Source organism: Protopterus annectens, chromosome 1.part1 (genome assembly GCF_019279795.1).
Source record: "Protopterus annectens isolate FY-2018-M chromosome 1.part1, PAN1.0, whole genome shotgun sequence".
NCBI lineage: Eukaryota > Metazoa > Chordata > Ceratodontiformes > Protopteridae > Protopterus > Protopterus annectens.
In genome coordinates this window covers 133,481,064-133,508,816 of record NC_056726.1, presented here as the reverse complement: position 1 = coordinate 133,508,816, position 27,753 = coordinate 133,481,064, and the positions used below count along the sequence as shown (strand labels likewise).

The 27,753-nt window shown below is 37.5% G+C and overlaps 1 protein-coding gene across 1 annotated transcript in view; it reads right to left on the bottom strand.

Annotated features, from left to right (window-relative positions):
- Positions 1–27,753, bottom strand: part of SMPDL3A (sphingomyelin phosphodiesterase acid like 3A) — a 467,859-nt gene that overhangs the window by 261,910 nt on the left and 178,196 nt on the right. The window contains exon 4 of the mRNA XM_044073852.1: positions 15,504–15,600. Within this exon, the coding sequence (XP_043929787.1) occupies positions 15,504–15,600 (97 nt within the window). The remainder of the gene's footprint in view (positions 1–15,503; positions 15,601–27,753) is intronic.

Genomic DNA, 27,753 nt, shown 5'->3' with positions numbered 1-27,753 from the left:
GCTGACTCTATTCAAGAGAAATCTTGACGAGTGGATGGGAGATCGCAGGTTTACCCCGGGGGTCATCTCTGTGTCACTACTAGACAGAGGCACAGTAAATTAAACCCTAAATGGGCATAGTATCCTCATCCTAAGGGGAGGTGAAAGCCACACACACTCTGGCTAGGCTTATAAATGCCCTAGGGCAGATAGCCTAGTACGAACCTATGAACCTATGAACCTATGATGGGTCTCATAAGGGTCAAATAAAGTGGCACTATGAGTTCCTTAGACCTGGATAACATGCCCTAACTTATAGGTTTGGCAATACAGAATAATTTTCTTACTTCCTTGGCCACATGTTGGTCAAAGGCCAGATTAGTGTCTACATATGTTCTCAAACCCTTGACTACCGGGCCATCACTTATAGGTTTCTTATCAATGGAGTAATTAGCCTGGGTGGCAGTTTTCCTAAAAGGCACTATAATGCATTTCTTGGCATTGAGTTTTTGTCCATGACTTTGGCACCAGTCATTTGTCTGTGCTAGACCCTCTAGTAAGATGTTTGTGTCATGGAGGGAATCTACGATAAATCCTGATTTGCAGTCATCTGCAAACTTGGTCAGCCAAAGGCCTTTGACATTAGCCTTTACCTCTGAGAAGTAGATGCCAAATAGTTCTCCACTGGCCTCCTATGCCCTGCCTGTGAGCTAGCTGTCAACCCAGTGAATTATATAGAGGTTTGTGCCCAGTTTGGTGAGTTTGTCAATTATACTCGAGTGGGGTACTGTATCAAATGTTAAAACGCATTTAAATACTTCATTTAAAATACATCATCTAAAAATCAACCAATTTTGGCAATTAGCGTTGAATGTGACTGAATATCCAGGTTTAAATGAACACTATTCTATAACTAGTGTTTTGAAACTAAAAACTTTAAAGAGATAAGAACAGTTTGTTTTAAACAACTTTTGAATCGAACTGTATGTATATATGTGTGTGTGTGTGTGTATCTATCTATATATATATATATATATATATATATATATATATGTATATATATATATATATATATATATATATGTATGTATATCTAGATATATATATATATATATATATATATATATATATATATATATATATATATATATACACAAGACCCTCAAACTCTCTCCTTATAGCACATCTGAATATACGCAGCATAAATAATAAAATAGCCTACCTTCATGCACTTCTAGAAGTGCATTCTTTTGACATCCTATGCCTTACAGAAACCTGGCTAAAACCAACAACCCAGGATAATGAAATTACTCCACCTGGATATAATATTTTCAGAATAGATCACTCATCCAGAAAGGATGGGGGTGTAGCCATCCTATTCAAATCTGAGCTGCAAGTTACTTCTTTTGATATGCAGCTTCCTACAAGTAGTAATGCTGAAACTCTTACAGCAAAATTACAAATCAATACCTTCAAAGCCATTTATTTAATACGATCCTACCTTCCTCCTGGAAATAATATCAATACCCTAGAAAACATCTTTAGCTGGCTCTCTACTACTTACCCCAAGAAACCATAGTACTGGGTGACTTTAATATTGACTGGACTACCTGTATCTCACCTAACCCAACAACCCATATAAACCTATATGGCTTTTCCCAAATAATTATTTCCCCTACTAGAATCCATAAATCTAATAACAAAGAAAGCACCTTAGATTGGATCCTTGTTAACAACCATCCCTTGTCTTTCAAAGCAGGCATCCTTCCAGATGACATTAGTGACCACTCTCTAACCTTTGTATGTAGACCAAAGATCAGCATTCCTAACTCTAACTTATTTACAACTACTCGGTTTAACAAAAATTTTAAAGAAGAAAGCTTCCAAACCGAACTTAAGGCATGTGACTGGTCACCTCTAAAATACCTACCACTAGAGGAAGCAATGTTATATTTCAACACTAAATTCCTACAAATCTTAGACTATCATGCCCCTGTTCAAACCATCAGAAACATCAGAAAAACTGCTCCATGGCTTACAAAAGAAACCAGACAAAAAAATCATATTTAGAAATACAATTTGGGCCAAATGGGGAACTACTAAAAATCCAATAGACCACCTATATTTTAAGCAACTGAGGAACTCTACTAAAACTTCTGTACTCCTTGACAAGAAAAACTTCTACTTTAGATTCCAACAAACCCACCAGCACAAACCACAAATATTTTGGTCAGGAATAAATAAGCTCTTACATCCAGGCCACTCCAAAACACCAACACCAACAGGCTCTACCCATGACAATCCTAAACTTATTGCTAATGCCTTCAATACCTTCTTTCCTGATGCAATCCAATCTATTACCCCCGTTACCACAACCTGTCACCCACTTTAACTAACCTGTCTCCCTCATTTCATCTACAACCTGTGCCTACATCTGTTATCTGCACCCTTCTCCAAAGACTTAAACCAGGCACCCCTTCAGCTGACCTCCTACCAGCTGAATATCTACAGAAATCAGCTAAAGTCATAGCCTATCCCATCTCCATACTTATAAACAGAACAATCACTGAAGGAACTATCCCAACTATCTGGTAAATCTCCCATATCATTCCTCTTCATAAGGGTGGTGACTCTACTGAACTCTCTAACTTTCGCCCTATAGCCCTACTCTCTCCACTAGCAAAAATAATGGAGAAGTGTATCCACCGACAACTACTTGACTACTTTCTCCATAACAATTTACTTGCCACCTGTCAACATGGCTTTAGACCATTCCACAGCACAACGTCTGCCCTTTTATCCTTTTCTGATCGTATCAACAAAAATCGTAATAACAACTCCCTATCATCGGTACTCTTTATTGACCTCTCAAAAGCCTTTGATATGGTTAACCATCATCTTCTTTTGGATATTCTTAAATCTCTCTCACTTGATACACAGGCATTGGTTTAAGTCCTACTTAGAAAACAGACAACAAGCTGTGCTCTGGGACAAGGAACTCTCTACACACCTCCCTGTTTCCCTTAGCGTACCTCAGGCTCTATCATAGGCCCTCTCCTATTCCCCATTTTTATTAACGATCTAAATCTTACAATGCCTCAAGCCACCTGCATAAAATATGCAGATGACTCTACGCTAATTTGCTCTGCTACTTCCTTACCCAAACTCCAATCGCTTACCCAGAATGTATTCAATAAAGTTGAACATTGGTTCCTACAATGCTACCTTCTCCTTAATGCCAAAAAAACAAAATTATTGCTCTTCAATCCTACAATAAAGTCCTCTCAATTAGCCCGTACAGTGACATCCAAAAATGGTACTGTAATATCTCCAGAACCTACCACCAAACTCTTAGGAGTGATAATTGACCATAATATTACCTTCAATATACACATCAATACCACCATAAAATCAGTTAATAGAAAGTTAGGCACCCTTTACAGAATTAAACCCTACTTTACCCCCACTGCCAGAACTACTATTGCCCACACCCATTTCATCTCCACACTACTCTATGCCTCTCCCATTTATACCAATATTTTCAAAAAGCAGTCTTAACAAACTGGCACTCACCTATAACAACACAGCTAGATTTGCCACAAACTCCCCATTCAGAACCCACCATTGTCAGAATCTAAAACAACTTGGATGGCTTGCATTCCAAAATCAACTATTATTTCAATAACTTACTATCACACACAAGATCTTGTATCAAAAGGTCCTACTAATACTCCAATACTAACTAGTCTTATCACCCCCTACAAAAATCTCTCAACCCTTTGCTCAGCCAATAGGTGACTAGTAACTATACATAAAGCCAACAATAAGGCTGGGGACACACTGTTCTCAAACACTGTAGGGAAATCTTGGAACCGGCTCCCCAGTGAACTCTCATCTCTCTCCTCTACATCTCTATTCAAAAAGCAACTTAAGGAATATCTCCTAACTCACTGGCTATGCCCTTGCACAAATCCTGACTAAAACTCTCCTCTGTCATTTTTTATGCCTAGATTTTCTTAATACTCTCATCCTATCTCCTACCAACCGCTGTGAATATATGATATTCAGTCTACTAAAGTTACTACTAACATTGCCTTTCCTTAATCTGCTATTGAGCTTGATACTCACCTAGCATGTGCTTTTCTTGAGAAACAGAACTCTACCTTAGTTTAACCTGCCACAGAGCTTAAACTTGCTTACAAGCTCTACCCTAGCTTCTTTTAAGAATTATTGCTTGTACACAATTGTAAACCATATTAGTACTATGATGGTATGTAACACTCTTGCTTTTCTACTTGTAATTATGTACTGTAACTTTAACTGTAGTGGAGCTTTTCTCCCAGAGTCTCTACTGAAAATGGACATGTGTCCAGCTAGACTAGCCCGGTCAACAAATGTAAAGTAAATGTAAAATAAATATATATATATATATATATATATATATATATATATATGTGTGTTTGTTTTTTTTTTTCCACTGTATAACTTTAGGTTTGTATGTAAGCAATTGGTTACAACTAGAGGTTTGGATTTTATATATTCTGTGATTGGCTCATATGGTGGGTTTGTCTATTCATCTGTATTTGATTAGTTGTTTTTAAGATGATGTATTTTAAATTAAGTATTTAAATGAGTTTAATTAATTTGTCTGATGAAGTCTTGCATTTTACAAGACTAAAGCACTTACATACTGTGTTGTTACGAACCGTGTTGCTTTTGCTATGTGGAGATACTAAATACTTTTTTACGCCTTACACAGTTTGCTGTATAGTGTGATTATTCCTGCACTCTTGTTCCTTTTAGCAGTTTGTGTTGTTTGGTTCCCAGTATTGTATCAAATGCCTTACCCAGGTCCAGATAGGCAGTATGCACTGTTTTCCCCTCATCCATTGCCTTGCTGACCTTCTCAAAGAATTCCACCAAGTTTAGTAGGCATGCCCTTTCCTTGACAAAGCCAGACTGGGTTGGGTCCAGTGTGTGAAAGCTGTCTATGTCTTTGTTGATCATTTCCATGATAATTCATTCCAGGGCTTTGCATATTAGACTAGTCAAACTAATAACACTGTGGTTTTCAGGGCTGGTCGATGGTCCACACTTGCAAAGTAGGATAACAATTGCAATAACAATTGCAGTCCTCCATTCTCATGGTACAAAGCCTGTTTTGATGCTATAGCTGACTCAAGTGGTCCTGACAGGTCATGTTTCAAGCTATTTAGGCTTCATCCTGAGATACTGTTGGTGGCCAACGAGTCCATGTCTTTAGTCTTAACAAGCACCTGCTCCCAGTTAATACTGGGAGGGGGGGTTATGCTAGTACGTGTTTCATGGGGGGATTTGGGGTGGAGTGTGGGAGTGAAAGATGAGTTGAATTTGTTTGGCTTGCAAATTCTCTATGTCACTCTGCTCAATGAAGGTGGCACCAGTGACCACCAGTTTGGCACACTGATGTGTGCAGCCTTTAAGGTTTCAGACATAGCTGTAGAAGGCTGAGTCCCTATCAGTTGATCAAGTTTTCAGAAACTCGAAATTCATATGGTCGAGACCATATGATTGAGTTTTTGAAAACCCAAAGCTTTTGAATGGAGATTGCTGTACAGTGCAGATCAAAAAATGTACCCTTTTCCTACTTGTAGTGTGATCTCGTAGTTACTGTATATAATTTGCAGGGGGTGTGAGGTGCTGGCAGGTGCGGTGCGTCTTGCTGCCCTGCAAAAATGTAAAAAAGGTAGATTTTTGTGTTTTTTTTATTTTTTTTGATATTTGAATTTTCTGAAACTTGAATTTTGAGTTTCTGAAAACTCAGTCATCTGACGTAGACTCAAAAGGCCTTGTCTTCAGCCTGTGAGGCTATGATGACCTTGTAATTGGCCTTGCTTGACTTAATTAGTCCTCTTAGTTTTCTGTTTATCATTATGGGAGTTGCTCTTCCTGATTTTAGCCATGATTTTTTTTCTTTTTCTTATATACCCTATTAAGCTTAGGATTCCACCAGTGTGGTCTGCTTTTAAGAGTTTACTTTGAGTTTACTTCTAGTAGGTACAGCAGCCTCTATACAGCCATTTGCATGGTTGTACAGGGTCTCTGTGAACAATTCCACATAGGTTGCTGTAAACTAAGGGTTGGGACAGGCAATACATTTTGATAAACTATCACTTCATAAGATGTAGTTTGCTTTGGAATAGTTCCTAACTGTTACAGAGTTTGCTGGGGTTACTCAGCTGATTTTTACTGCAGTGAGGCTGCAACACTTGGTGGGTGCAGCACTCTCCCATGTTGCTGAGTACCAGAATCAGCATGTTGACACTCTGGTGGTTGTGCACACTATCTGGTCAAGGGTATTTGTGTTAATAAAGTCCAGAAATTGTTGTGCCTGCAAGTATGAGGCAGTGTATATTTCCCAGTCTATACAGGTGTAGTTAAACGTTCCCAAGAACAGGGTATTTTGTTTAATGGTAAGTGTCTTCAGTAGGTCTAGGTATTAGCTATGAAATTCTAGGGACATACAGGGTGACCTGTAGCTTGCTAGGATATGATATGGGACTTTGTCTATGGTGAGCTGCACATGGATAAATTCTAGGGCATCATCTTGTTTAATCAATGTAGTTATGCTTTTTTGCTAATATAGTTTGAAACTCCTCCACGTTTTGTCCCTATCTGTGCAGTTTATGGTCTAAATGTGTAGAAAACACTGAAACCTTACACTAATAAAGTACTTTATGCAGATTTAATCCATGTCAAGTTAAAGGCACAGATGTCTATATTCTCCAGAGTGAGGAAAACATATAGGGTGTGGAACTTTTTGTCTAGGCTCCCAGCATTGAGCAGTAAAACAGTAACACCTTTAAGTTTCTTTGGGTTTTATTTGCTCCGTAGGTATGTTTATCAATTTGGCATTGGCCAAAAAAGGCTCTAAGGGGGGGTGAATAAAATTTTAGCAATATTCAGAAGCCTAGGGGAGACAGATGTAGACAATCCTTTGCAAAGCAACATGATCTGTTAACTATGTCCTCCCATGTAGACAAATATTGAATCCCCCTGAAAAGACACCAAAAACTAAGCCAATTATTGAAGTCAATCATCTTTTTTTGTACAGTGGTATCATCCTCAGTGAAGGCAGCATGTTGCTCAGTATAAGGCACATACCTGACTGAAACACATATCAGGAAAGATCAATGATGTCTCTCATCATATAATCCAGGGAAGTACATATCTGGTTGTTAACTCCTACATGGACTATGATATCGTCATACTAGTACCTGTGGATAGTGACTTGAGAGCATGAGTAACTTGATGGATCCTGGATTCAGATAAGCAACTAACCATCATCTTCTCCTTGTCCTGTCTGGTGAGTGGGATGTCTGTGTCACACAATGGAGTCCCCAATGACAACAACCCTGAGTAATGCATTGGCTTGCCTTATGGGCTTTTCTTTTGTGGCTCCACTGGGTGTAGGCATATGTGTGGTGTTTGCTGTTGCTTTTGGTAAGTTCTTTAGAGATTGTTGATGATGGATGGGTGGTTGGCATAGTGGTTATGGTGTTTACCTTAGACATGATATGCAGGGTTTGATTCTTACGTGGGGTAATTGGCTAGGCTTAAACTGGCCTACACGGACAGTTAGTCTAGTACTAATCTCTGAACCTATAGGTGCTCCTGTTGATAGGCAAAGGAGGTCTTTGAGGTTTGGGAAGGTTGCTTTTTAGTGCCTCAGCATAGCTTGGTTATGTGTGTGGTCAACACTATGCATGGTGGATGCAGTGTGGGTGTTCTTAACAACCTTGTTTGTATGCAAGATTTTTGTCTGCTGTGAAAATGTGTATGTGAATCTCTCATACAGTGCTTGTTTTTTTAAGGGTTAAATGGTTATCTATGAACATCAGACAACAGCTGCATTGTCTCAGGATGCCCACATCTACCAAGCTGGCTATGGAGGCATTTGGAAATTGCATATACATGTTATCCATGGCTATACTGGGGTGGGCTACTGTAGATAATAGACTGGGTTATACAGAGGTCTTCTTTGGTGGTCTATGGCGTTTAGCACTATACTAGGTTAGATTGTGCTAAGATCTGACAGTAGTGCTGTTTAATATGCAAACTAGATGCTCTAAGCTTGTCTCCACACAATGGCTTTGTTTTATCAACACTAAGTTACAGGTTACAGTTCTAAGGGAAGTTTTATGATAAAATTTACATCTGGTCATGAGCAAAATAAGGGACTTGAGATAGGTAGCTGGGAAGAGTAATGATAAGGAAAAGTAAGAAGTAAAATAGCAGTGAGATGACTGAAAAATGGTGATTTGCAGGGGTGGCCCGTGCTATTGGACTGCAGCCCCTCAACTTTAAATTAACAAAAATAAAAAGAAATAAATAGAAAAAAAAATTTTAAAAATCGCGGACTTTGCACATGCGCACTAGTCCGGACTGCTGCTGAGACAGTCTGGAGCATGCGCAGATTGTCTCAGCAGCAGTCCTGACTGGGAAACATGGAGAACAGAGCTCCCAGAAGTCTATGCAGTTTTAAACTGCATAGACTGTCCTGGGAACTCGCTGGGGTCGGACTGCAACGTCAGCAGTCAAGGATCTCGCGCGACGGGCAGGGCCTGGATTGGAGTTTGCTGCAGTCTCGTCGGGGGAAGATCTCGAGATGGGCAGGGTCAGATGTGCGCGGGTTCAGATGTGCGCGGGTTTTGGATAGGGATCGGATGTGCGGTGGTGGTTTACAGGCAGGATGTTTTATGAACTACAGGTAAGTGTGTGTGTGTGTGTGTGTGTGTGTGTGTGTGTGTGTGTGTGTGTGTGTGTGTGTGTGTATAAATGCCCCAGGTGCAATATACTGGTGGTTAGACTCATGGTCGTGTGGTAGGGAATACCTCAGGCTTGAACCCTGTATCCTGTATGCAGGTGTTAAAGACCTGTATTCCCTACCCACCACCATTTGTAAAAAAATTGCAGATTTTTGCCTCATATTTGATTTGATCTATTCCTCATAATATCTGTGGTTTGTAAATATTGCAATGCTTGATATTTGATGGTGCAGTGGTAGCATTGTTGCCTCATAGCTGCAGGTTCTTGGGTTTGATTCTTGGCTGGGGTGCCTTCTTTGTGGGGGGGTCTGTATCTTCTCCCTGTGTTTGTGTGGGTTTGCTTTTGTGTCCTCCCATGTTACAAAGACATGTCTGCATTATTTCTTCCTGGGCCTCTGCTGAAAATTGTTTTTTTTTGTTCCAAGTCAGACTGTCCTGATTAACAAATGTTAAATAAAATTGACAGGCATTTGAATTTCAGACTTCAGGTTTCTGAATGTTTACTTCCTTACATATTTGATGGTGCAGTGGCAATATTGTTGCCTCACAGCTATAGGTTTTCTGGTTTGATTCTTGGCTGGGGTGCCTTTTGTGTGGAGTCTGCATCTTATCCCTGTGTTTGTGTGGATTTGCTCTGGTGTCCTGCCATTTTACAAAGACATGTGTCTACAGTATTTCTCCCTGGGCCTCTGCTGAAAATTGTTTTTGTTCCATCAGAAGTAAAATTGACAGGCATTTGAATTTCAAACTTCATATTCTTCAGAAAATACATAGTAAAACAACTTTTTATTCTAGCAATAAATATATAGTAACACAACCTTTTATTATAGCAATTTTTTAAGTTTATAAGATGACTATTTGAAATTTGTCCTTATTTTTCGGACTGTAATACCCTGTTATTGGCTTTGTCCAGGTTTTTGTGCTAAGGTTGACAGCTATGACAAGAACTGAATTCACTGAATATGTTTGAGGGCTGTATTCCCTCATTATTGGGTTTGTCCAGGTGTTTTGTGCTAAGCGGTTGACAGCTATGGTGAGAACTGAATTCATTAAATGATAGCCATTTAAGTTTCAGTCTTCCTCTCTTTCACAAAGCAGCTGATTTGGCGTAGTGGTATGTCGCTCTTGACTGTTTTGCACAGGGTCCTTGGCAGCAAAATGTACAGTGGTAACACAGCATTTTTCTTTCACAAAGCAGGTGATTTGGCATAGTAGTATGTTGTTCTGACTCTTCTGCATGGGGACCTTGGCAGTAAAATGTATGGTGGTAACACAGCATTTTATTCTAGCAGCTTTCCAAGATTATACAAGCAATGTTTAATGTGTCCCTAGTTTTTGCCCTTTTGGCCCACCCCAATAAATTTGGCTTTTTCCAGACTTCTTGTGCTGCGAAGTTGAGATGCAGTTGAGTATTGAGTAGATTTTACAAGGAGCTGAGAGCTGCAGGGGAAGAGAAGTTTAGTGCTGATTATACTAAGTCAGCTCACATTGCTAATAGCACAACAGGTTGTGTACTTGCTTTTGATGCAGAAGAGCAATTTTTAGTACTGTTTATATGTTCCCCCAATATATTTGGCCTTGTTCAGATTTACTGCATTAACAGGTTGAGAGGTACATGCAAATAAATTGCTTTATAGAATTAGGCATAGCCAACCTCTCAACTGTCCTATTTTTGGCTCAAAATGTTGCTCTTCCCCGTAATAATCCCTCCGCAAAATAGCAATTTTGGAAGAAAACATGGAGGGTTTACAATTAAGAAATAACTGTAATAATCAAAGTTATAGATTACTTGAAATGCATGTAGATTCTTTTATTTTGTCAGCTGCTCAAGTTAGCAGTACTAATATTAAAGTGTCCCTTCTTTGACAGGTTCCCAGCTGTATTGTGTGGCTATTTTATATTTTTGCATCACATTTTTGGTCCATTTTTCATAAAATTGTGTTTTTTGGCAAATTAGTGACAAATTACTAAAGACTGAAGTTAGAAAATAATGACAGACATTTGAGTTTCAGATTTTATACCCTTCAGAAAATTCATACTAATACAAGACCTATTCTATTATCTTTCTAAGTTTATTAGAGCAATATTTAAAAATTGTCCTTATTTTTGGGCCTTTGTCCCACTTCTGTGTATGGCTTTGTCCAGATTTCTTGCTCTGAGGTTGAGAGGTATGACAAATGTGCCAGGGCCATCACAGTTAGCCAGAGACATTTCAAATTGTGACATACTTGTTGCACCCCACTCCCCCATGTCGTGACTCTGGATGTGTCCAAGCAAGGCAAGGAGAAGTTATGGAATGTAAATGTGCAGTGTGTCTCCCCATCCAAGGTAGACACAAGTACTACAGTGGCTTTTCATCTGTCCCTGATTTTGCAGAACGGTCTGGTTTCTGTCATATTTTTGTACTGTTGATTTATGCTTATTACTCAGATTTATGCTTATTACTCAGAAAGTGCCTGTTGCTCTGTGTTTAAGTAGCAATGCTTTAATGACCATAAGGTAAGCTTGTCTGAGATCATAAGATGCAAGTAAGCTTTAATAAGCATAATGTTAAAGAATTGCCAACACTGAAAGCCTTTCTGTTGTTGCCAAGCAGAGAATACTTGACTAGATAATGTATAAGCCTTGGGTATTAAAGGACAGGATTCCATTATTTTAAAAAGCACATTACACTTGTTGGAGACTTCCAGTCATTTCTACAGACTTTACCCGTAAACTAAACAGAATGCCAATCATGTGTGGTCCATAACCTGTACAGTAATCCTTTAAGCAATGTATCTTGAGCTTGTTTCTTGTTTGCTTTTCAGTTTTTACTTTGATCATGTTTTCCCCATGAAACAAGTAGATAGTTGTCAGGCAGCAGGTCTTTTTTGGATAAGAAACATTTTTACATGTGGGGGCATCACAGATATTTCTACTTTCAGCATGTTACTTGGTACTTTAATAAAGCTGAATATAAATTATAATTAGAACTGCAGTGCAAGGAGAAGTGGTTTGAGTTGAGTGCTGCTTGTTTTTCTTATACTTGATTTTGACTGGCATTCCAGTAATGTATTTAAAAAGTAATTTATTTTTTCATGCCTCACAACCTTTTGTTTCCATCTAGATATTAAGTAAGCTGTCATGCAGCCAATGCATTGAAATATTTTTATTCTTCTACACTTATTTTTTTCTTGATTGGACTCTCATAATGATGGTTTGGCACCCAGGGCAGCGTATTTAATTAAAGTTAGTTTTTATGGTTTTGAGCATAGCTCCTCCCCTTTCTAGTTGGCCACACCCCTTGCCTTGACCCCACCCATTCCGCTGTCTCCTGCAGCCCCCCTTTGATTTGAAGTCACCAGCCACCACTGGTGATTTGGTGCACATACTTGTACTAGAAGGGAAAAGACTGGTTTTGGGGAAGACAGGGGCACGACTTGTGTTCCATTAATTTTAAGTGACAGGCAGATTTGATTAGTAGAGTTTAATGGTAACTACTTTTTTAAGAACACTGTAAATGTCAGTTAATTTCTCAGTCAGTTAAAATGTGCTTGCACCTTTTATTTACACTGTAAGTTACAGTTTTCACATGTCATTGCTAGCCAATTATTTTGGGCCCCACTGTAGCTTACTCACTTTTATGCATACACATACACTCCTGCCTTGTGAAATATTCCTTGTTTGCAGAAACCACTTTAACTGTTGTGCTGCTTGAAAAACCTTTAGTTACTTGATACACTGACTGACATGACTACCAGCTTAAAGCATTAACTTTATTTATTTATTTATGCATGCTTCTTTTACCAGTTTAGTTCCCCTAGGCCAGACATTTCTTTTTAGGTGAGACCCAAGGTGGTGCTCATATTTACTAGGAGAAATTTGGACAGAGCACAAGGAAACTTCCCTTACTCTTTCTTGATAGGTGCTATGGAATATTTTACCTCCACGTGAGCTATCACCAACTCAAGCAGATAGGACCTTGGTTTAATGTCCCATCGAAAGTCAAAAATTATGTCACAAAAATGACTATCACTGGTGATTCCACAGCATACTTTTCAATCTGAACTACAAGTTAATTACACAAAATAAAACAGTAACAAGGGTGGCTTCATTCCTACACACCTCTCTTTATCCGAACAAGGTGCAATTAACACTATCAACAAACTAAATTTAAGAAATGTTTGAATTAATAGTGAAAAATCAAATGTAGACCTGCTTTCCACATTTCTAGTTATAATCCTTTAAAGCTGTAGTGCTGTACTGCAGCACAGTAAATGGGCAGTTCTGGGGATTTATTAAATAGCTGTGGTAGCATTGTGCAAAGTTGCTCTGTCCACTGGTGGCATGGCAGACGGCATGCAGCAGCATTTTGACCCCCTGCCATATGGCTCTGTGTGACACAGCAGTACAAATACTATACCACATCTGCTCATCAAATCTGCAGCTTCGGCTTGCTAGGTTACATAAGGACAAATCTAGCCTTCAAATATGGTAGCATTAAATAGCTGTTTGTACAGCTCACCTGCATTGCACAAAGTCAATATCACTGCAGAATGCAGCATGAATGGTAACTTTTGCTGCACTGACTTGGTAGAACAAGGAGTATTCGCTTGCATTTACAGCAAGAAAAGTGGGTCAGTAATGCATACAATTATTATAGAGATATATTAGTCCATGGCATTTCCTACCATCCCAAAAGCACACACACATTGACAGAAACTGAGTCCTACTGTGGGGACCACAAATAATTGGCTAGCAATGACATGTAAAAACTGTACCTTAAAATGTAATGATTTTATCCCTGGAAGTGGAAAGAAGCAGCACCACTGCCAGTGCTACAGACGTACAATGTGCACCCCATAATGACACGTCTGTTACTGAGAGGAGAACAGTCACATTACACAGGGATGCTCAGTAGTTGTCTACTATGATAAAGCTTACAGTCTTCTTGCTCTATGCAAATCTCTTTTCTAAAGCTATTTTACAAGCTGTATGCAGCCATTAAATTTAGCTCTTTTGCTACAAGTCTATGAACTCCATCCAGAGTCTTATTGAGATGACCAAGGAAAATTTTGGAGTTTGTAAACAGTACATACTCTCTGCTTTTTTACTGCTGAACAAAGAACATCTGAAATAGTCTTCTTGTAAATGTGATAAGCCGCCTTTATTTACAAGTGCTTAACTGAGTCAGACATTGAAACCACTATGTTCTCTGCCATGCAGTTTCTTGTTGTTTCAGTTCCACTTAATGTTTTTCATATCACATGGATTTATAATTTGTTTTGCATTTCTGCCTCCCTGCACACCTATCAACCATGGTGAACTACAAACATGTAATCTGTGTACCCATGGTTTGCATCATTATGTGTGTTCTGGATTGTTTTACTGCTGTTGTACAATTTTCTGGATAGCTATCATTTGATTCTGTGGAAGTGCTAAACAGTCTACACAGCTATAAGATCAATGGCTCCCTAGTGAAGTGTCGGCACTCAAAAAGCCGAGTGCTAACAAGCCAAAAAAACAGAGCAAAACTACAGGAGATGAATGGATCTCGAATATCACTCTTCTCTTTTAAACTTCAAGCCCCCCACATACCCCAAACTAACAGGAATATTCCTTGAAATGGCCACGTTGGACTTGGTATATGCAAGTCTGTTTCTTCAGCCTGTCAGTCCCCATGTTTTGGGACTCTCTCATGCGGTTCCCAAATTTTCAAAGGATTACAATATCAATCATGAAAACAAACTGGTGAACTGTGTCCAGCAATCTCGCTACATTGCTAAATCTAAAATCGGTAAACAAATGTATCTATCTCTTCACCTTTCTCTCCCTATATATGTGAGTACATGTAAATAGTGTATATATAATATATGCTTTATATCTATTCATCTTTTTCTATATGTATATGTATACATAAATATATATACTGCGGTGGTGGTGCTGCGGTAGCATTGTCGCCTCACAGCAAGACATCGTGCCATTCGATTCTCAGCTAGAGCATCTTCTGTGTGGAGACATGTGTGAATGGGCCTACCTTCGTTGAAGGTTGTGCGTCAGGGCTGGCAAACTCAGCATGTAAAAAAAGACACAAACAAATACATAAATATATATATGTGTGTGTGTGTGTATATATATATATATATATATATATATATATATATATATATATATATATACACACACACACACACACACACATATACAGGTTGGTAGATGGTGCAGCGGTAGCATTGTCGCCTCACAGCAACAGGTTCTCTTGTTCGATTTTCAGCTGGAGCGCCTTCTGTGTCGAGTCTGCATGTCCTCCCCATGGTCGAGTGGCATTCGAAAGACATGCGTGAATGGGTGTGCCATCGTTGAAGGTTGAGGGTCGAGCTGGCACCTCGGCACAGTAAAAATCTACTGCCAATCATTAGCGGACAAGAGTTCTGCTGTGGTGACCCCTACCCGGGAAAAGCCAAAAGAAGAAGAACAGCAGCAGGTTGGTAGATGGATAGATGTGAATATAGATACAAATATATAGATACATATGTGTATATGTGTGTGTGTGTGTGTGTGTGTACGTATTTAATTATATTTATTTACACACACACACACACACACACACACACACACGTGTGTTTGTGTGTACATCTCTCTACTGTACTCTGTACTGCGTAACAAAAACATTTCTAATGCTACAACAATTTTTAATACTCAACAAATGACACTATTACATATTATACAATTCATTACCTTTCCTCAAGGTGGCAAGGGCATCATCCGTCAGCCAGCATTTCCACATATCTGCCACAGCATTATAAACTTCACTGGTAGAAACAGGGAGCTGATCCTATGAAAACAGATCAAACATTTAAAATCAGTTACTTCTAAACTGGAGACACCTGCATTTTGCACACCTGTGGATGCCATTGCATTACACAAAGCCTGAGATTGTAACTATCAAAATATCTGCCAGCGTATGATTTTTTTTTTAATCCTTCTATTTTCTTTGGATGATTTTCTTTGGATGTTTCATTTATTAAAACTAAGTTTATTAATATATTACTTATTAAGTGGGAAAGACTGCTAAGTCCAGATGGTGTAATGATATTGTCACACTCGTGCAAAAGAAAGGTGCGGGAATTAACCACACGTCTAAAAGATGCAGTTCCTTCAAAGTGTATTATGGTAAAAGCTAGCTACAGTACTATCTATTAAATATATACTGTATATGTCAATCCTGCTCACCTTTCTCTGTGACAAAAAATGGAGAATTTACCATTTAGGTTTAAAAGACAAATGAGGAATATACTATAATTTACTGGTGAGCAGGAAGGTGTTTTGATATATCTATAAATATTAAAACAAAGTGGAGAAACTGCAAACTGGTATATTTAAAACAAAGCAGTAAGGAAGGAACAAAAAACAGTCAATGACTATATAGCCAAATGTCTGCAAAACTTTACACATGGAGTTATGTTACAGATGGAGCAGATGTAGTTTCATATGTGCAGAGTCATAGCTGGTTCTAAGAATCATAGACAGAAAATGCAAGTCATTTGCACCATTTGGCCGTTTACTTCATTCCAGTACCCACTCTTTGGCCTTACCTTGCTTTTTCATGGAGTGATAGGCCAGTGATGCCCATCTATTCTCTAACTATTTTTTTAAAGAAATCTAGTGTGCCACATTGTTTGCTCTGGTGTGGAAGTTTGCTCTAGAGAAGGAGCAGTCATTGTGTCATGAATCTGTCTCTCCACTGTGAATTGTTTATCTGCTGAAGTAGGTTCAGATCTCTGGTCCTTGTGATTATAGGACTGTTTGATTTGTGGAGATATAAGATATAAGAGGTCTTGGACTGCCGGATCTTTAATGACCTGCAAAGCAAGGCAGAGATCACCCCTAAGGAGGGTACAGGGCACTGAATAAAGGGAAAGAGCCTCCAGACTCTCCTGGTAGATCAGGTCTTTTAGGTCCTTGAGCTTTTTTGTTAGGAACCTCAGGGGGTCTCGTCAACTGCCTAATATTTCTACTAAGATACATCCCAAAGGGTACACTGTATTCTTTAATGGCCTTATCACTACAGGCTATACACGGATAAGGACTTCTTTGGATCTAGAGGAGGTACTCGCGGTAATCAGCCGCCCCATAAAGAAAAGTTTCCTAATCACTTTTGCAATATGATGATTAAAGAAAAAGGAATTATCTTTCTATTTTTCAAGGTGCCTCACAAATTCATTTTGGAATAGGATAAGCTGGGTTGATTGACTGTTTACCAAATGCAACAATACTGTACTTTTTAGCATTTAGTTTTATCCCATTTTCTGTGCACCGGTTATTAACATATGTAAGTTCAAGTTGTAGTTTCAGTATGTCAGAAGAGGATTTGAGGATGACACACAGTTTAGACTTATCCACAAACTTGGTTAACCAGACATCCTGTTTTTTCATTTGGAGTATATGCCAAATAGCAGAAGACGTAGTACAGATTCCTTGGGGACTCCACTAGTGAAGTTCATGCTCTCTGAGGACACACCTTCCACCATCAGTATGTGGGTTCTGTCCCTTGACCAATCTGCTATCCAGCTAACTACATAGTGATCAGTTTGGAGCATGTGGTACGGTATCAAGTACTTTGGGGAGGTCAAGATATACTGCATGGACAGCATGACTGCTTTGACCAATGCTGCTCCCCAATCCAGACCCACTCAACAACTCTTAGTTTGATGAGTAAGAGAAAAAACAAAAAGAACCTTTATCAGATCTGGCACTCCTCACCTCTCTCTAAAGGACAGCCAGGTCCTTTGCATTCCTCAACTTTAAGCTGAGGAGCAAAAAAAAGTTTTATAACTGGTGAAAAACACAGCAAACTGAGGAAATGGCTTGCTACAGCAGAACTTATACCAAACACTTGAATTTCTGAAGCAAGCACTTCATTCCTGACAGCAAAATCAGTATGGGCATTAATTTCCATACAGGCATTCAGAAATTATGGTACAAAAAATAATGCTAGTACTGCAAGATTGATAGGCATCTGTCAACTGTGCCCAGAGTGGTTGCCCCCCATAGCCCCAGGCTAGCTATATTTCTGCATACATGTGAGTAATGATAAAGAGAAAATATTTATAAACAAAACAATGAGATAATTGCATGAGAAACTTGATTTCAGACATTCTGTTAGTAAAGGATGGAAGGTAAGCATGTATAAAGATAGCAGGATATTATGACAGTGCAGATGACATCAGTTGCAGGTGGTAAGGTAGGAGGCTGACACTGACAAAGTATGTAAAAGGTCATTAATGAGAAGATACTTGGGGACTGAAGAACAACTAATGTGAATCCACTGCATAAATAGAGCTCAAGAAAGAAACCAGAACATTACAAAGCACTGAATCTTACAGCTGTCCTGGGAAACTAATGGCAATGTGCTCAGGAGTCACCATGTGGGTTTCCTGAAGGCGACAAGGTGAAGGAAACGCTGGACTCAAGCAAGCAATAAGTCACTGTGTGGTTATCCTCCCATTCCAACCTGACCTTGCATATTAATTTTATTGTATTATTCAGGAAATACATTCCAAAACAACTGACACCCAGTCCCCAAAAAATGTAACAATATATTTAATAAGTCCCCTAAATACAGCAATCAAATCTAAAGTGCAGCATTAATACATTTTCTCTTGTACAGCAGCTTGCTCAACTATTACAGTTAAGGAGGGGGGGCTAGTCAGGAAGAAATATAACATAACCTCCCCTGTGGTAAACAGCAAGGTGATGTTAGCACAACATGGTATAATGGGAATTAGTGCAATAGTCATGCTGGAGAGTGTGCTGCACAATGAATCTTTACAGATGTGAACATGGCATTAACTGCACAACTGACCAGACTGAGTTATGAATGATCATGTAACCCAGGGACAGTGGCATGCATGTAGTATACCCAGTACTATAGATTTATAGATACTTACTAGGTTATTGATCCATGACAATCTTTAGAAGCCTAACCATCCACTGCTATGAATGTTTAGCCTGTATGTTTTAATTAAGACTAACCCACAGATGAAAAGAACATATACATTTTGCCCCTATCCAAAAAGGGACAAGGGTGCTAAACTAGAGGTGAATTCGTGGTTATCCATCTATTTATACAGACTATGTTTGAACAGTTTAAGAGAAGTACGTTGATTTATGTGGATAGAAAGATGATTCCATAAAGTGGTATTCTCTGTGATATGTAACTACCCCTCCAACATGTCTACTTGTGTTGCAAAAAAGATTTATATCTGTTGAATGGATGTTTATGCTCCCATTGCACTTGAGACTGTGCAGTACATCTGAAAGGAAATGGTCTGTTGAAGCTCTGTCACTCAGTAGCTTATAAGACACCGAGAAGATGGACAAGGCTTTGAGATAGTCTGCTAGTTTTAATGATTTATACCCTTGATTTTCTGAGTAAGAAAGCATTGCTAGCATTTGAGTTGTGTCAACTGTTTGCACAGGTACATACTGAAAGTAATATTATATTAAGTGATTGGCCTGATGAGTACATAACACAGTATAATGATCATACATCCCTGGACCAGGACACTATGCCCTTAAAAATAGGATGTGCAATGAAAAAGCACTTTCTTACAAGACTAGATACATAGTGATCGAAGGACAGTTCACTGTCTGCATAGGTTCTCAGTTGCCAAACTACTGGATCAGTTTTCAAGGGTGTGTTGCCAATATGATAGTCACAAGGAACATCTTGCTTTCTGAAGGATGCTATTATGCACTTCTTGGTATTCAGTTTTAGACTATGATTTATTTTGGCACCAGCTAACTGGTTTGGGAAAGGTCCTCTGGAGGATCTTGATGTCCTCTGGGGAATTTGTAATGTTAAAAATGTTTACAGTCATCTGTCAACTTGGTCAGCCATAAACCCATAACATTTGCCTTGACCTCTGAGAAGTAAATGCTAAAGATGGGTGGCCCAAGGACTGAACCCAGGGGTACACTGCTAGTGACAGGTCTTTTGGAGAAGGTACAACAGCCCACCCTAATATCCAGTCTTCTACTTGTGAAGCAATTTGCTATCCAATGAGTTATACAGGCATTAACATTTATCTGAGATAGTTTGTTTATTATACCTGAGTGTGAGATATTGCTAAATGCCTTTGGAAGGTCTACACATGCAGTGCGCATCAATTTGCCATCATCTACTGCTTTAATAACCTGCTTGGAAAAGTTAGTCAGGTTAATTAGGCAGGATATTCTGCTTCCAAGATGGCCGCACATTGAGTGACAGCTTAATTCTAGCTCTTCCACTGTGAAAACAGAAACATAGCAGAGAAGGCAAGTAGACTTGTGTTTATGGGTAAATTTAAGTAACTGGCTAGTAAGTGTAATGCCTGGATGCCAAGAAAAAAGAAATACAGAGGACCTGAAAAAAAAATCAGTTACAAAAAGTGAGGAAGAAATACTGACTGGGGATAGATCTGCAGCTGTTCAGCAAAAAGAAATGTAATCTCCATACAGGAATTCCAGTAACCTCAGGAAGGTACAAGACAACTGCACACATACCTGGTTAAAATAAATGAAACAATGAGGGAGTATATCAACATAACAACAAAAGCAAGAAGAGTGGATTAGAACTACGCGATGACTCCAGGTTAAAACAAAAAGCTTTAATTGTAAAACTTAAGCGCTTTCACAGACTGAAATAACTGCTTCCCCAGACATTCAAGCACAACCTAAAAAATCTCCCTTTAATAATGCTTACTTCACTTCCTCCTCAGAAAAAAAACAATTAAACAATTAAATATTTAATGTCATCTTACAGCACAAGCAGAGCTATAAGTTAAAAACCAATGCACATAAAATACAAGTAGAGAATACATATGTATAAGGAACATAGTTATATAACTAATATAAAAATACATACAGATATACAAACATATATAACAAATATATAACAACAGTGATGCATGCATTGAAAAATGCCTATAAAAACATGGCATGAACTACATTTTCCCATCAGAGCAGTCCTCAAAGCCAGACCACTATGCAGGTAAATACAAAATTAAAATTAAATGCTTTGTTCAGTTATTCAGTTGAGTGACTGAAAATTTAATTCATGCCATGTTTTTATAAGCATTTTTTTTATGCACACATCACTATTGTTATATATTTTATATACATTTGTATATATATGTATGTATTTTTAAATTAGTTATATAACTAATGTTCCTTATACATATGTATTCTCTACTTGTATTTTATGTGCATTGGTGTTAACTTATAGCTCTGCTTGTGCTTTAAGATGACATCAAATATTTAATTGTTTAATTGTTTTTTTCTGAGGAGGAAGTGAAGTAAGCATTATAAAAGGGAGATTTTTTTAAGTTGTGTTTGAACATCTGAGGAAGCAATTATTTTAAACTATGAAAGAGCTTTGTTTTACAATTAAAACTTTTTCTTTTACCCTGGAGCCATTGTGTAGTTCTACTCCACTCTTCTTGCTTTTTGGTCTTTATCTTGTGCTGGGTAGAGCTTTTATCATGAGATACTGGTCTTTGTGGTTATAAACAACAAAAAGTTGGAAAAAAATGGAAGAAGCTTTAAATAGATATTCAGATGACGTGATAAAGCTGCAAAACTCAGAGGTTGAAATGAAGAAAAGGCTGGCCGAATATCAGACTGCTCAGGAAGAGACGTTTCAAAAATAATAGAATTACAGGACAGAACACATAGGGAAAACTTGGGATTTTCAGCTACAACAGAGAAACTGGAAGGAACAGACTGCATTCATTTTATGAAAGTACAAACAAGCCACTAGACTAGTATTCCATAGCAGGAGTTGTTAGTTGAAAGGGCACATCATGGGTATGCTCCCATCCTCGCTATGAGAAAGCAACCTAGACCTTTAATAGTAACGATGCATTCCTACCAACAGGAGTTGATTCTGACAAAACTGTGGCAGAAAGACAAAGTACTAAAAGTGGGAGACAGCAGAGTGTTTGTGCAGAATGACTACTCATTGTACACCAGGCAGAAGTGGAGCAAATTTATTCCACTATTCAGGGAATGTCGAAATGCAGTTGTGAGATTCAAACTTCTGTACCTAGCTGTCTTCAAGGTATTCTTCTCTGGAGGGACAAAATCATTTTTTGATGACATACATGCTAAGTAGGAAATACAAAAGTTTGTCCAACAAAAAGTAAGCTGTGAAACTGCTTCGTCTTCTTTTGGTAATAAAGACCACAGAGAGACTGTACCTATGAAACCTTATGCAATGGTTCAATGGAAAATATTGGAAAGAAAGAAGGGAGCATGAGAGTTGACTAGAAGAATTGATAGTGCACTGGAAATGAAGCAGAGACAAGATTTGGGAGATGGAGATGAACAGGAATAAAACCAGTAACTTAATATGGGTTTACAATGCAATAGTTATGTTTGTGAAATGTGACAGAAGAAAATCTGGAAATATTGGACTTTTTCAAAATTTGTTGGACTTGTGAGGGACTCTAAATCATATGCCCTACTTCATGTCATTAATGTTTGGAAAACTGCTTTGGGAAGGGGATGAGAAAGGAGAAAGTGTAAATAAAGATTTTTTTAAATAGCACTATTTTTGTGGTGTGTGGTTTTTCTTTACATTCTATAAAGTAAAGTTTTGTCAGGTAATGTTATGTGTAATGGGGAACTGTAAACAGGTGCTGCTGTTCTTTTTTTTTTCTTTTCTTTCTTCCTTCTCCCTTTCTTCTTGATCAGTTTTAAGAAATGTAGGCATTGCAATGCAAAAACAAGCCTGGTTAAAAAAGCACTACAAAAGAAAAATAGTGTGCATTTTCTCATTCTTGCATGGGGGAATGACTGGATTAAGGACCTTAGACTGATTTAGTAACAAGTTTTAAGACAAAACGGGTAAATGAAAAAGAACATTGAATATTAACAGTGTTTTTTCTAGCAAATACATATATATTGAGTAGCAATTCTGCAGCCACTCTTCCATGTTTCCATGGAAACAATCTGATAAAGAGAAACTGGCTGCCTGGTTCTCATTTCTCCATGGGCACAATCTGATAAAGAGAAACTGGCTACAGTCTGGTGGAGAATGAATGGTTGAGGGAAAAAAAATTAGCGGGAAACTGGCTAGGAAATAATGTTCTCTGAAAGCTTTTGGGGGGTTTTCCAGCTGGGAGAGCTATAAAGAAAACACAAAAACAAACAGCACTTAGCAGAGGCACAGGCTGCACCATGAGCCTTAGCATGTTCAACCTTTCTTTTAGGTTAACTCAAGTCAGTGAGTGTGGCCATCAGTTTGGGACTTTTGTTCCTACGGGGGGGGGGGGTAAATGTCAATATTTGAAGATGTACATCATTTTGTGTGTTATCATTAAGTTAATAGGTTTTAGGGGGTACTGGGGGTGTTTTTTTGAGGGCTTTCAATAAAACAAAAAGTTTTGTAAGATGTGACATAAGCTCAAATGGATATGTTAAAAAACAACTGTATTAAAGTTCAACCTGTCAAACAGTGCATGCAAGTAACACAAAAGCTGGAACTACACATTTAACCAAAAAAAATGTTGTACATAAAAGGCCGGAATAATAACTTTTTATTGCAGTGATGTTTTCTGTAATGTCTTTACATGTTAACAGTCTCACAGATAAATACAAAAAAAGAAAGAGTAGTGAACTATGTTAAAAACATACAGTGGAAATGGCTGTTACAAGAGACACACTTAGAAAGAACTGAACATGTGAATTTGATAAAGAAAGGTTTTCAAAATGGCTATTCAGCTGAATACCTGGAACAAAGGATTCCAATACCAAATCATGATTATAAAGTGTTCATGTCTATAATGGCTACAAGAATGACAAAAGTAACGCCAAAATTGATAAATATGGTTTTGTGAAGGGAGGCAAACATTTGACAATATTAACAAAACACTGAAGATCCAAAGGGAAGCAGAATGTAAGAAAATACCATTGTTGTTGGTGGGTCTTGATGCAGACAAAGCATTTGACAGAGCAAGCTGGAACTCTATGAACACAATGGAAGCATCTGCATTTCCTGAAAAAAATATAAGGTTGATTAGGAGGATATATGATGGATCAGAGGTGAAAATTAAAGTGGGATGGGGTCCTTTCTGATCATTTCTGCTTGAGCAGAGGAACCAGGCAGAGGTGTCCTCTTTCCCCTATGTTATTTGCATTATATTTAGAACCATTGGCAAAGAAAGTAAGGAACTCAGAAATTCAAGGATATAATTGGTATGGTAGTCAAGAAAAGCTGGCTGTCTTGCAGATGATATTATTTTATACCTGACAAAACCAGAAAGAGACATTAGAGTGTTATGGAACATTTTGAGATAGTTTCAAATCTTTACAGGACAGAAAATTAATGAAGCTAAAATGAAGGCAATAGCAGTAAATTATGTACTCACATACAGATTGGTTCATCAATATCCTTATTAATGGGGACATGATAAAATTAAGCATTTAGGAGTATGGATTGAACATTATTCTGGTGTGGCAGCTAAGGATATGTGGGAAGAGACTAAACAAAAGATAATACAAAAATGGAGAAAATGGAAGCTTTTCTATATGGATATGGATAGTAAGATACAAGAAGTCAAAATGTGTTTAGTCCCTTTAGTTTTATACACAGGTCAGGCATATATTTATCAATCAGAGGAGAAGTTGTGGATAGCAATTAATAAAGAGCTGAAGGACTTTATGTGGGAGGGGAAGATGGCAAGACTCAAGTGTGATAAGCTGATTCTTCCAGTAATTACCCAATTTGAAGGGGTATTTCAGACACACACAGTTAAAGGCTCCTATACATAGCACAAGCAGAAAACTATAATTCAAAGTGGAAAGGCATGATATTGAAACAGTGAGGTAGCTCAAGAAACAAAAAGAGACTGGGATTTTGGATGCAGGCCTTTACGGAGAATAATAATAATCATACAGAATATTACATCCATAAAGTAGCAGAAAGTATTCTAAGAACACTAAGATTTTGCCGATACAGATGACTGCAATTAGGGATATAAACAATAGGTACCTACATAGTACGCTGGACATGATAAACAGGTTGCTAAGTATACCACCATCTTGGTATTACAATTGACATGTCCTGGGCATCTAATAGATCTGTTAAAATTTTGTATCATAACATAGGGACCATCATTAATAAATTTACATGTTCTACATAACCCACATTTTCTCATTTTTGAATTCCTGTAGGGTGGGTTATTTTCAAAGTGTTGTTTCAAATTCTTTCCCCTACTATATGTAATACTGGGGTAGTTACCTAAAATATTTGTAATGTCCACCAAAATGGATTTAAAGTTCTGAGTCCTTTTAACCTTTACTTCATTCCTTGTTTCAGTTAATAGCTGCTGTGGGTAGCCTCTATCCAAGAACATATCTGTGAGTTTGTCTATCTCACTTTCGAATACTACGTCATTACTTATAATACTAGATAGTCTGACCATTTGGCCCGTCACTAAGTTCCTTTTTTGAAAATATGGGTGACAGCTGTTAAAATGCAGAAAGGAATTAGAGTAAGTCTTTTTCCTATAAGTATTTCTGAATATCCAAATATTCACAGCTGTCCCTATGAATATTCAATCAGAGGATTTTAAAAAGGAAGTGGTGCTCTCCAAAAAAGTCATACATTCCAAAAAAAACCTGTGATACAATGTTATTTTGGGCCAAAAAACACTGGTGAATATCTGTTGTGTCTCCCAATGTTCTAAAACTAAATTTGCATATGTTGGTGCACATCTTGCTCATTGCCTAAAATTCACCTTCCAATTGGAAATAATTGTTGGTTAATACCATATCCATCATTTCAAAACAGTCTTCTCTTTACCATATATAGTCACTGTGTGTGTCTCCAAACTTGCCTCAAACATTTTAGGCCAAGATGGGTGTGGTATCACTAAAAATAAATTAATTATGTATAATGGTGTCCTTGTTGATAAAAGGTAAATGTTCCTTCACTACTTCTAAGCAATGCCAGGAATCCTTTAAAATATGAAAGTTTTGAACCTTTTTGGTCTAAAGGGGGTTGTTTATACTTTATACCAAAAATGGAAGGTGTGATCAGGTGCACCACCAATAGATAATTATTTTCTTCTTTACTTATCACACCTTCCATAAGGTATTCGTACAATTGCCAGTCCACTTTAGTGTATGCTCTAACCATTTCATATCTTGAAACTTTTTCGTATGTTTCACTATCACTTAGCATGTCTGACAATTTGTTCAAATAATCCACTTTGGTCATCACCACTACCCCTCCCCCTTTGTCAGGTTTCATTATTCTATAACTATCAGATGCTGTTATTTCTCTTAAGCAAAACCTCTCTGCTGCTGTCAAATTGTCTTTAAATTCACCTCGTTCTTTTAATACCTTCCTAATCTGTATATCACACAACATTTCAAACAAGTAAATGATTGAGTTTTGAGGTGGAATAAAAGTACTTGTTCTCTAATGTAAGATATCTGGTGTCTGTCTCAATGTTTTTACTCACACTGTTTGAAAAAAAATTTTTAAATTTAATAATCTTGTGTATAGTTTTAAATTAATCATCACTCTCCCAATGTCAAGTTTAAAATTAGGAACATAACTAAATCTGAACAGTGACACATAATTTTTAAAATTCTTTGTCTGTTAATTGTATACTGAATAGTTGATAATTAATAAGTATGTCTTTATAAAAATATATATATGTAATTAAGAGTACTAATACTAAAAATTAAAATTAAAATTGTTAAAAAATATATATATGTTCAGTTAGAATTGTAAATATGCAATCTTTGAATAGATAATAAAAATGTTGTATATTGTTGTGTTGATTTGTATGTGTACTCCTTTTATTTAGTTTAATATACCTAATAAAATGAAGTTCATCCTTAATAAATTTGAAAACTTGTTTAAATACAATATGATTTATATTTTAAAATACTAGAAATGGAGATGTGTTCATTGATGCCAGGTGTGTTGCTGGCATTAAGTCTGAGTTGCCATAAACATTCCCTTGTTTCCAGTAAGTTATTCACATCTCCTTCCTTATTCATATTGTCTGAGATCCTGTCGATTACAAAAAATATGAACCTTTTAAAATCCAGACATTTTGTACTGTGTAGGTATAGGGAACTTGTTGTCTTCTTGTTTTTGATATCTCTATTGTGTTCTATTATATGCTCTCTTAACTTCCTTATAGTTTTACCTACATAGTACGCTGGACATGATAAACAGGTTGCTAAGTATACCACCATCTTGGTATTACAACTGACATGTCCTGGGCATCTAATAGATCTGTTAAAATTTTGTATCATAACATAGGGACCATCATTAATAAATTTACATGTTCTACATAACCCACATTTTCTCATTTTTGAATTCCTGTAGGGTGGGTTATTTTCAAAGTGTTGTTTCAAATTATTTCCCCTACTATATGTAATACTGGGGTAGTTACCTAAAATATTCGTAATGTCCACTTTATTATTAAATACTTTTTCCCATGCTTCTTTTACTGTACAAATTATTGTATCTGTGGTCTCATTAAATGGTAATATTAATACTTCTGTCTTATTATTATTTTTATTTTTATTATTTGTTTTCCCACTTGTACTTATTGTGTTTCCAAACTTCAAAATGGGTTTAAAGTTCTGAGTCCTTTTAACCTTTACTTCATTCCTTGTTTCAGTTAATAGCTGCTGTGGGTAGCCTCTATCCAAGAACATATCTGTGAGTTTGTCTATCTCACTTTCGAATACTACGTCATTACTTATAATCCTGGATAGTCTGACCATTTGGCCCTTCACTAAGTTCCTTTTTTGAAAATACGGGTGACAGCTGTTAAAATGCAGAAAGGAATTAGAGTAAGTCTTTTTCCTATATATAAGAACAGTAGTATCTTCCGCTCGAAGTTAATGCTCCTTTGTAAAAAGCAACAATAAAATATACCAAGAAAACACTCAGGAGCAAAGCAATGAAGAAGTG